The following is a 12,019-nucleotide window of genomic DNA, read 5'->3' on the forward strand; positions in this document are numbered from 1 at the left end:
AATGTGTTATTGTTTTGTCTGACTATCGAAACGTTGATCAATAAATAATAGTGTTTCTGAAAATATTGCTAATACTTTATGAAAGCACAGCAAAGAATGTCCTTTCATATTGTGTTTAAACTTAAAAACAAACAAATTAAAAAGTTGGGTGAAATATCCGAGCTGTCGTGTTAAGCCTTGACAGGAAATATTATAAATGATCTTATTTCGCTCTGGTATTTGCAAATTTATACAAATACTTTTGTGGGCACTTGGGAAATACACGAAATAAGCGAGCAAGAAAAACATCCGTGGTAATGGCAAAAGCATACAGAATGGCGCGCGATGTATGGAAATGCTATTTAGGTTAAATTTTAACAAAGGATGGAGGGTGCTCCAGTTAGCAGTACATATATTATTTTTTACTCAGTTGCAGCTTTTTTATTGTGTACTCGTATGTATATCAGCAAGTTTTAGAGATATAATATAAATATTCATTGATTTACTCATTAAACATTGATCTCAGTTAATCTGATGCGTAATTCAACGTACATTTTATTGAAAACATTTTGTTTATATTTGTTTAAAAAATATAACAGTTTGAAGTTGTAAAGATGTTTTTACCTATTTATCAGCAATAATAATTTTTTTCTATCATTATCTGTTCAATTCATATTTTATTTACACAGATGCGGATTTTTACGTCTTACACCAAAGCGATTAACAATTACATATGTCAATAAAGTTAACTAAATATATAGTAACAGCTATGTTATACATATGTACGGTTGGCTTCAAAAAAAAAACGGGAACTGTCAGAAAAAGTTCTGTCAGATTTTATTAAATTTTTATAGTTTGAAACGGCCTTTTAGAATTTAGGTTAAAAAAATGCACTTATGTGTCAGAAATACTACTGTCAAACAGACACAAATTGACATAAATTGACAAATTAAATTTTCAGTTCACATTAGGTCGAATTTCATTTCCCGTTTTTTTTTAAGCCAACTGTATGTGAATATGAATACAAATTAACATTTTATTAAAAAAAAATAGTATATTACATATATCCATGAGAGTAGAAGTGAGTTTCTTTTGTGCTAGGCCCAGAGTTTGAACACCGAGACGAAGTCGAGGTCGACAACTGAGTGAAGCACAAGAAACCTTCTGCTCTGAATGATATAGACTATTTTACCTTCAAGCGGATCACAAAAAAAATCGGACATGAATTCACCAGTAATTTCTACTTTCCTTGTTATTGGTACTTGAAGTTTCGATAATATTAATAAAGCCTACAATGCCTATCCGATATACTTTCTGCAAATTTCTATGTTAAACTTTCCGAAAATGGTGATGATCGCGATTTATAACTTTTTAGTATCCTGAACTTTTACTAAGCCAGCGAACCCAAATCTTCGATATCTCTTATTATTAAATTGGTGATTTCATCGCATGTACAAGCGCCATAACTACAACAATAATTTATAATTCTTTTTCTAGGGAACTCCGAAATTTTACCTTTGAACCCAGAGGCTTTTCATCACGAGCATTATGTAGAAATCTATGATCGCACTTTTCGGGATTTTTGTGAGATTATTTCCTTCATGTGTCTAGCAACCAATTGCGTGACCAATCAAAACGAGAAAACAAAAAATAACCCGATAAAATTTCTCTAAAATGCACACTGTGCAATAATCGGATAAAAAATGTCGGTACCTAAGTATCTACCTGATTTTTTTTTAAATAAATTATTTTGATAATAATAATTCGTCTTCTGATCTCATTTATGGATGTTTTCGTTCATTAGCAAAAAATGTTACGATAAAAATTTTTGCACTTGGGATATAATATGTGATTAAATCCTGCATAGAGTTTGCCGGGATCTATGTCAATTTGGGCTATTTTTGATTTTGACATCTCAGTCATCTGACATCCATAGTCACGCCCACACGAGGTGACTCGTGTTACACCACAGGGGAACCGGTTAAATATTAGGTAATAATTTCGTTATTTCGCTTTTTAGGGGCTTTTTTTAATGGCGATATTTTAATTATTGAATATTTCGTGTAATTGATAAATAAATCGTGAAAAATGCTTCAAATAACTTTACATTTCAGTCGGTCGAGCTGTCTGTGGACACTTCTACTCCTAGGGCCAGAAAGATTTTGTCTTTCCTATCTTGTTCTCTCTTCACGGCCTAGAGTTTATCGGAGTTGGGTAAGTCGTCTGAATGTACCGTTAACTTACCTTTCCCTTTTATTTGGATTCCAATTCCATAAATTTCCCTCACCTTCTCTCGTCTCTAGACATTTTTTCTTTTCTTCCTTCGTGGACCTCTCCGTCCTACTTACTTCCCCCATTGACGGCTCTCTTCGTCTCCCGAAACACCTGGAGATGGTCTCGATCGACGGTTCTCTCGACGATCGACGGCGTAGGCATTTTGGTTCTTTTGTTTTGATTTTCCTAACCTATCTCGGCCCCGCTTTCGCGCGTCGAAAACTCTACAACGCACGCACCTGTCGGTTCTCGATTTTCTTTCTGTCGACAGCCGTTAAGGTCTGTTTTCCTTCACCGAGACTGGTTAGACTTTTTTGGGGTAGGTGATAAATTCTCGTTTCGATGGCGCTCTTACTTTTTCGTTAAAGTACCGTGACTGGGTGAACTTCGTGGCAGCGTTTTCTTGTGTATCGCACCGATTTTCGGGATTCTCACGAAGTCTCCTGTGCCCGTCAGAAGAGTTGTGTGGTTCTCCGTTTCGTGCTGGATAGCATTCCTTTTAGAACCCTAACTCTGTCGGAATTTCCGGATCATGGGAGTCACGGACTTTTTTCTTTGGATTTCTTTTGGAATCTCTTTTGGGACCTCTTTTGGGATCTCTTTTGAGTCTCTCTTTTTTACTGGGAGGATTCATCTTTCCTATCCTTTTCATTTTCGCCCTGCCGAACCGGACCAGCGCCCAGGGAGGACACGCGCGGACCCTTCGCCTCTACCGGAGCCAGCAGCGGCCTCAAATGCAGCAACACAGCCGTGTAAACCTTCTCAGGACGCCCAAGGACAACGCCGAGAGGCTCAGCTCAGATCGTTCCGTCTGAATTTCGAACCTTCCGGAACAGAGCCTCCATTTTGTTCGCGTCGAGGTGCGGGTTATCTCCGTCTTTCGAGGCCGCAGTTCTTTTTTATCTCACTGTCTCTTTCCCGTTGTGTCGCGTATTTGTGTGATTTTATTTGGAAAATTTCTTTATTTGTAAATCCAAACCCGGTAACTTCCGAGTTGAGTTTCGGTTTGATACCATTTGTTTTGCGGTCGCACCGAAAGCTTGTATGTACAAGTATCGTCGGCGGCTGACCCGGGAATTTCATTTTAGTTTATTTTTTTTACTCGTTCAGTTACCGGTCAGGACCATTTACGTCTGCATTTTTATTTTGTTTATATTGTTTATTGTCGCATTTGTATTTTAGCTTTATCGCTAACATCACTACATTACCACCCCCTTGTATTTTAAGTTAATTGTTTCCGGAGGAAACATCAAGCAATAATTTATTTTGCATTTTAAAATCAATTGTTAATTTTACATCATTCATTATTGTACATACATCACTGTACCAGGGAATTTCTCTTAATTTTGGTTAACTTGGACACGTGTGTTTCATTACGGGTATCGGCCCTGGAGTGCCATCGGATGCGGATACTCCCGAAACAGCAGTGCCTGAGGAGCCTGGCGCCCTTACCGTCTTGTTTTTTGGGTCAGGTTGATTCGTTCCCTTACCCCGCCCCAAGACTGAGCTACCGGCGGCAATTGCCAACAGCCGACCCAAACCAAACAAAGTGTTGAAATTACCGTGGCAGGTTATTATCAAGCAATTTTTCCTTATACCGAACTGTAGTTACGTTATGGTACCGAAAATTATTACCATCCATTTTATTTTATTAGAGTCTATTGGACTCCTACCACTAACGGCTACCATACACTAATGGTTGGTTCATAGACGAAGAATAAGGAATAACGCTTAAGATAAAAAGTTGAACTTACGGACTAGCGTGTAACCGTTCAAGAAAACAGAATAAGTAATAAGGTGTAAAGGATAGCTAGCAAAGTTGGTTAACTTTTATCTTTATTCCTTAAGCGTTAAGACTTATTCTGTTGGCGCATGCCCTTACAATTTTACATTTCAAGTTGATTTAAAATCCAAAGACAATGGAAGATCTTTCCTTTCTGTGTCTTCCCTTCTAGCCTTGTGTTTGATTAGATTTTTCCCACGCAAACTAAATATTCATACTGGCCCACTGTATGTCTCATTCGATTCATAGGCTTACTTTAAAACGTCTTCTTTTTCTCTTATTTGTCATGCTAAGATACAGACGCGTGCAAAGTAATAGCCCCCACACTGCTAGCATATCACTCAGATAAGTGTTATTAGAAATATCAATATCCATTACTTATTAAATTATTAATGTTATCACCTCTATTAATAAACAATACAACGAATACAACTCTGAAAATCTCTGATCCACATGTGACTTTGACAGTTCTGACACCTAACATGAACACGTGACACAACTTTTAACCATCACTTGTCACTATCACAAAACTTGAAAAAAATAGAAAGTAATTTCCCTAAATAATGGCCTCTTCCTGATTGGTTCAAACATTACACTATAATCGGTGTATGAACGCTCCAAAAGTGTTAATCCTTACACTCTATTCCTTATGCTTTGCACCTTAAGCGTTATTCTTCGTCTATGAACCAACCATAAGTTTCTGCTGGATTAAAGAGTGAGTTTAACGTGTGAGTTTCATGTACTCCACATTCACATGATTTGTGAATTCACTTATCCTGTCTTATGAAACCAAGCTTCAGTAAAAAAAATTTTGTTTAAAGTTATGCATTATGAAGCGTATTTCAGGCCGTTCACAGAACTAAAATCTTTGTGTCGGATCACCAGCTGGCAGTTCCGGAACAAAAATCATGCGGTAAGGATATTAGGGTAAATTTTTTTTGATGTTGTGCGGCACGTTTCTAAGAAAGACCCACTTGTTAAGATAATTGACGGAGTGTTAACCGTCGGACTCCACGAACGCCACGTTAGCACCGCGTGGGCGATCTCGGAGGTACTCGGCGGGAACCGATGGCCCACGACGGGAGCAGGACGAAGTACCGTGCGGGAAGCACAGGGAGATACGAATCTACCAGCAAAGGGTCGACACTTGTATCGAGTCGAGGTGGAATTAAAACTCCTTGTTTTGAGACTCTGTATTTGTTTCATTAATTTACCGGCCAATCACAAATCCTGCTAACAGGAGGGAGAGGGTTATCGCTTCATTCTTCATAATTTCCGAAACTGCATCACAAACTTCTGGAGTTCGTTTCGTTGGTCTTTTTTTTTCTAGTTATGCTTCCAGTCTGTCAAAACAATTTCGCTGTACAATCTAAACACTCCTAAAATAGTTTACAATCGATGACAACTTGTGGAAACTATTGCTGAAATTCTTACAAATAATGTTGCACTGAATAGGACCACTCAACGTTTAGCTTACGACCGTTGTCAAATTATTCTCTATCATAAACGATTTTTGCTCAGTTGAGGAAACTGTCTTAATTTTGAAAACTGTAAACAATATGACAAGATGAAAAACGATGACGCTGACGCAAACGCAAAATTTAAGTTCAAACTGGGTGCCCACGACATACACGCATGCCAATATAACATTTTTGTCAAAGAGCTTTTGCCCAGAAATGTACGAGTACATATTTAGATATACGATACTTTTGCACTATAACGTTGACATCCTACGGTGCAATTAACAAGGGACTCTTTGGAGTCCCAAGAGTAAAACCATCAGAGGCCTTATCTTATAGTTGTACTAGTCGCTCAAAATTGCCTTCACGCTTTTGTAGCTACTGTCGACACCTTGTAGAAACGTCCATCGTTGCCTTCAGTAAAATATTTGGGGGTATTTCTTGCACTATCCTTCTTCTTAACTCTTCTCGAGTACCCGATGGGGTCAAATAAACATTGTCTCGAAAGTAACCCCATAGAAATAAAATGGATTCAAATCTGGGGATCTAGCGGGCCATCGAATAGGTCCGTAAGTACCCATCCATCGAATAGGTCTGTAAGTACTGTTACAAACCCTCTTATTAAGAGGCCCGGGGTTTGTACATGACGCTGTGTAACTCCGCAGGGGGGGGGGAATAGTTTTACACATATGCTTGATTTTTAACTGGTATATTGTTCAACTGAGTTGTATGGTTCACACTGGGGATCGTTGGGTTTCCGGTGCTGGGTCGCAGGTGGACAGCTGCGTGCTCGCCCGGAGCAGTCTCCGGCTAGGGTTGATGTGGGCCGGTGGCCTTGATTATTGCTGGGTGATGGGTCCAGGTGGACCTGGGGGAGGAAACGGCGTCTCTCGTCCCCGGTGGTGGTACTGCTGACGGTGAAGCTCTTTCGGTCTGGTGACCCCCCTTGATCCGCTCAACGGCGATATATACTACGAGTGTCCCAGGGTCGATCCGCACGACGGCTATGACGCAAACCTTTTTCCCGGATTTGTCACGATTATCCTGGGACACTAATTCGCGGCGGGTCCACCGTTGGTGTTACTTGTGCCGACAGTGTTCAAGTGATCAAATCTCTCTCTCCCCCACGCTGACCCGTCATTTGTCCTCACCAACCGTCATACGATGGTCCTAATGTGGTCGTACATTAGACCTCGTAACAGTACCCATCAATCAATCACCAAATTGATTATTTAAAAATGCGTGCATTATGTGGTGTGGCGCCGTTCTGACGAAACACGATTCTGTACAGAAACTACTACTAGTGGCATTTCATCCAGAAAGTTCGATAATAGAGCATGATATTATAGGAGTACCGGTTGGGGAAACCTAAAAGGTATCTTGACCACTTGATTTCTTTATTACTTATGTGCAAATTGTTTAAACTGGGTTTTCTAACAAAAGACTCGACGACCTTGCCGTATTTATCTACGTGCGAGCGTGCAGTTTGTAAAAATAAAAAGCTTACAGTATTTGTTAATAAGGCTTTATTCGTACATCTAAATCTTTGTCGTTGTACATTAGGATCTCGTACGAGGTGATCAGCCGCTCTAAGCCGTTGTCGTTGAAATAAAACTGAGCACTTTCGGCACTGAATGAATTGATTTTACCTATCTTCACTTCACCTTCGTGACTTATCCTTCCGATGTTGATGTAACCCAAACCGTCTTCGTGTCCTCCTATGACTGCGTGTTTGTCGATAAGGGCCAAGTGAAGGTTGCTGGAGTTCGACGACATCCAGAAGACTTTCTGTTGAGGACCGCAGAGTATCTGAGAGAAACATCAGTTGTGTGTCATGGGGCACTCCAACCAAGAAGCATTTTCTTACCTTGATGTATTTGTCAATTTTTTTGATCCCTTTCATGGGAGCTAACACTTGTCGGACTCCAGGAGTGATCTGGACCACCACTAAACCCTCATTCTTGACGTAAGCCTGGCCGATGTAGATGTTATTGCCGTTGATGTCTCTTCCTCCCAGAATAGCATCTTCGGGTACTTCACCGGTGTACTCTCGCCAGTAGTAGTCTAAATCTGCTGTTAGTTGGTTGTTTAGGTGCGATTATGCATCGACTTACCTCTAAGAGAATAAGATGTTTGACAAGTGAACAAGACAAAAATTGCAACACAAATTGTTCGCGCCATCTTGTCAAGACTGGAGGAACGTTTTGATTGCTAGTGAAAGAAAATGTCTTTTATACATATCCCAATAAGGGGAAAAACAGTTGGAAATTTTGAACTGATAAACTGATTTTATTTATTTCATGAGTTCTTAATCAAGAATGGGAGTCATGTAGGATTTACCAGACGTGGACCCGATGTAAATAATTTTATCTTTAACCTCGGATTTGACCCAGAATCAAACCAACACACCACTTATCAATCATTTTTATTTAAATCACCAATACAGAACTATGGTGAGCAATTTCTTGGGTAGACGTGTTTGGGTTTTCTACAACACGAAACAAATTTAATTCCAAATTTTCATCATTTTGATTTCACGAGAAGTTCTTCTAGGTTTTTTGAAGGACGCAAAATTTCTTAAATTCCGAACCAATCTTTGAGATTTGTCGGCACTTGGCAATACCCGATCAGGAAAACGATAAGTTTGTATCATCTCCATGTATTGTCCATTGTAATGTTGAAACATTAAAAATCGTTGCAGTTTATTACCGATACAGGATGAAAGCTTTTTCGTCAGTCACCCTGTATAAAAGGATTACTTTTAAGGTGCTGATTGTAAGCTTAGAATTAAACAGTAGTGATCAATATGTTAATAAGATTTTTAAAAGGCATATTTCTTCACGGGATCCTATCAGAAATAATCGACGTGCGTAACAATTTCTTTCTTTGCCATCTAGTTGGAAATTTTGCATGATATAAGGAAGCAACAACAATTAGGTATTTCGAGAAGTTCGAGTCAGTTAAAATTTAAACAAGATTAATTCCCACGTACATCAAAAGTGCGTGTTCAGCCAATCAAAAATGTTTATCGCGATTAAAACGTCCTGGTACTCTGTCATCTGTTAAAACTGATTAAAATTGCATGCTAGTCCTGCCAGATTCTCAAATTGTTTTTACATAATAATTGTGTTTTTTATAACTGCATCATAAATAAATAATTATCTAACGTTAAAGTTTGTATTCTGGAATTAATCTTGCCAAAAATAACACGACCTAATTTTTTATATCTGATAAATTTCTGTTTTCACTTAAACATTTTTTGCTTCAGACAATTTTACTCGTTGATATTTGGGCATTTTTATTCAGAGGTTAAACCCTCGAACTATAAAGCTCTCGGCCTTAACCAGAATAAAAATGCCCAAATTCAACTCGTAAAATTGTCAAAACAAAAAGTTTTTGTAAAATTGAAAAATCTATCCGATAAAAAAATTATGTCTTGAAGGTGATTTGTAAGTCAAGCAGTTTCTAGAAATATATTTTTATATAAAGTCTAATTTTTAATTATAGTCTGATGGATCAATTAATAAGCAGAACAACTGTTATATTGCTATCTCTTTTCAACATGAAGTAAAACAAATTATTGAACTCTTGTACGTATTGTATTAAGCGCGTCCCACTATGCATCTCGCTCTGGCTTTGGCATGTGCGATTAGACCAAGAAGCGAGTTGTACGTTTATTACGTTGGAGACATCAAATTTTTAGGTTAGATTTTAACCACATTTGTGATGACTTTATTTAATTTTGATTGAAATATCCACCGTATGATGCCAAGGAGGAAAAGGTACGTAGAAAGTGGACAGATTCATTTGCAGAATTTGTAATTTCAAAAATAATATTGGAATTGCGCAGAAACTTATAAGACTGGAAGTTAGCGTGAAGGGGATAAACTAAAGATAATCTAAACCTGGTTGTTTAGTTTTATTTTCAACAATTTTTATTATTTATTTTACCTATTTGTAGCTATTATCAAAAGAGTTCTGGAAAGAACTGTTTTTTGAAAGACAGAATGAAAACGGAGGAATGCATTTGTAGAAAAACCAAGAAAGCACGAAAGACAACTCAAAATCTCAAAAATTGAAATTTCTAATGGCATCTGTCTCAAGTTGCCTACATAAATTTTCAAATATTGGTAGCACCATGCAATACTGCCAAATGTCAAAAGCTGACGCAGGTCATGTCGACTTCTTGATTCGGTCTAACCTCATCGGACTATAATAATTAAAAAATGGAATGGTTCAGTAGTAGAATAATAGCAGACGTAACATGGGCTTGTGTTATTTTGCACCTTTGATACAAGTTTCCGTTTCATTAGCAAAACTAAGAAGCTTCCAAGTTGTCATTCCAAGTCTGGGTACCTAGTTATCCACAGAAACTAAATAATTTGAATGTACGTATACATATGTCGCATGTTCCATCGTCAAATGTAATCATTTATTATTGTTAATATATCCGATGTCCATTCTATGTTGTGGTCCGTGTTTAATTTCTGTAAAATCGTTGAATTTGTAGATACGATAGCTACTTTTATGTCATGCCAGCGTACTACGATCGGGTGACACGCGAAGTATTAGTTTTACAAACGCGAAGGTTAATTGGTTTTGTTTTATTTGTTCCGCAGCTCGTACAAGTGTCAAGAAAGTTAGATGGGGTTTCCAATTTCAGTTTCGGGTCAAATATTCCCCTTTAACATCTGGCAAACCCTAAACTCTTATGTGGAAACCTTGAGTGACGTTTTATGTGAACCGTAACATTTCCACTAGCGCCAGTGATTGTATATTGCCGGTTGCAGACAATTTAACACCGCTAAAAATCACGGCAGGCGTTCGCCAGGGACTTGATATAGACGAATGTCCTGCCGGCAAAGGGGCAACTCAGCGACACGTACTCTTGCCAACAGTTTGTTCAATAACATCGTCAACTGGCACCTACATATTTTTTGTACTCCCCCAGTTATAATCCCTCTCCAATTGGTATCAACTCATATGTTGCAGTTTGGTTTATTTTCAAATACGTTTTATTAAAGCAGGAAGAAATTTTCAGCATCGGGTGCCTCCAATTCAAATACATCTGAAAAAATTGAGTTAAACGATTGAACTAGGAAGAGAAAAATATATTTACCCATTGTAATACAGGTGGTGACTGCCCTCTTTCCTGCTTGGATTATATGAAAAAGTAAGTTATTTTTCTAAAACGATTTGTGCCTATGAACTTTATTTCTGATCAGTAATCCGTGCTTCATTAGCAACTAATTAAACAGAAAGGACAAATATGATTATTGGCTGTGCACACTGTTAATATCTCGCCAATAGAGCATTACGTTTATTAAAAACCAGTAATAAATTATGATTTCATGAACATTGTGAGCCCCATTTATCAATACAGTATTCCTTAAAACTACATACCTATAATGTGAGTTGCGTCAATATCCTTTTTTCAAAATAACAAATAAATTACTTACTAAAAACTTATGATGGTTCTTCAACAATATTGAGATGGAGAAAAATGTCTGAATTTTGCACATCGAAAATCTACCAGCTTCCGTTATAAAAATGTACCGAAGCAAATCACACACAACGACGCAAAGAATTACAAATTAGCATTTTTTTAAAATTAGCTTGATTTTGTACCCAACTAAAATAAGACTAGAAGTTCAGTTGAGAGTGGTTTCTTAGTTAAGGTGCTACCGCAAAATTATTGTTAATTAAAACGTAAAAGTCTAATTTAGTATTAACTGGAATCCCTTGCCATATCTCTATTTTGCCTGGTTCACAAGTTAGAAGGGGGGGAGGCATATTTATATTATGTATTTACGTACACACTGTATAATATAACAAAACTATCTATGTATTGATATATGTATAATATAGATGCTATTCATGTACAGGATTACAAATTTTGGAAGTGCCGCCAGCCTCGCAACATGAGACAGACTAGTTGAAGATTTCAGGTGTTAAAAACCACCGCCAGTATCGCGACCTGTCGGCAATATTAGTCTGACTCATGTTATGAGATTTGCGATACATTCAACTAAGCCACCAACGCCAACTGCGATGGGACAATCATTTACCTGTAATAACCTTGTGTTAAGGATGAACTGGAGTAACCATCTCAGCAAAAAGTTGAGGAATTCTTATAATGCTGCTGACACATTTATTGTGAGGAATCAATATTTGAAAAAAAAAAAAATAATTTTTGGAAACGAATTTTAACCAGTTGTAAGTAAATTTTGTATTTATTTTCTGAATAGGTATTTAGATAATTATATGTGATTTTACAATATTTTGGCGGAGAGAGTGTAAGATAAATACATATTTCAGATGGGTGCTAGGAGTGGACAGAGAAACACCAGGGTACATCGTGAGGGAAGGGTGCAAGAGGAGCAAGCTGGGAGTGAAAGCGGGAAAGAGAGCGGCAAAGTTCGAGGACAGAATGGGCGGAAGGGAAGAGTGCAGGATACTGACTGAGTGCTATAGAGAAAAGAAAAAGAACGCGAATGCGAAACACAGAGAGAAGTACTGCAGG

The 12,019-nt window shown here is 37.8% G+C and overlaps 1 protein-coding gene across 2 annotated transcripts; it reads right to left on the bottom strand.

Annotated features, from left to right (window-relative positions):
* Window positions 1-7,005: 7,005 nt before the first annotated feature.
* On the bottom strand, window positions 7,006-7,824 carry LOC138141166 (uncharacterized). Of its 2 annotated transcripts, none has more exons than XM_069061833.1 (3): window positions 7,611-7,824; window positions 7,364-7,566; window positions 7,006-7,305 (listed from the first exon to the last, which is right to left on the bottom strand). In XM_069061833.1, the coding sequence occupies exons 1-3, from the start codon at window positions 7,675-7,677 to the stop codon at window positions 7,012-7,014; spliced, it is 564 nt and encodes a 187-aa protein (XP_068917934.1). In that variant the 5' UTR covers window positions 7,678-7,824; the 3' UTR covers window positions 7,006-7,011. The 2 variants fall into 2 exon arrangements, with proteins under 2 accessions (XP_068917934.1, XP_068917935.1); XM_069061834.1 differs by having other exon boundaries at window positions 7,364-7,560; window positions 7,611-7,822.
* Window positions 7,825-12,019: the final 4,195 nt, after the last annotated feature.

This window comes from Tenebrio molitor, chromosome 1, assembly GCF_963966145.1.
Source record: "Tenebrio molitor chromosome 1, icTenMoli1.1, whole genome shotgun sequence".
NCBI lineage: Eukaryota > Metazoa > Arthropoda > Insecta > Coleoptera > Tenebrionidae > Tenebrio > Tenebrio molitor.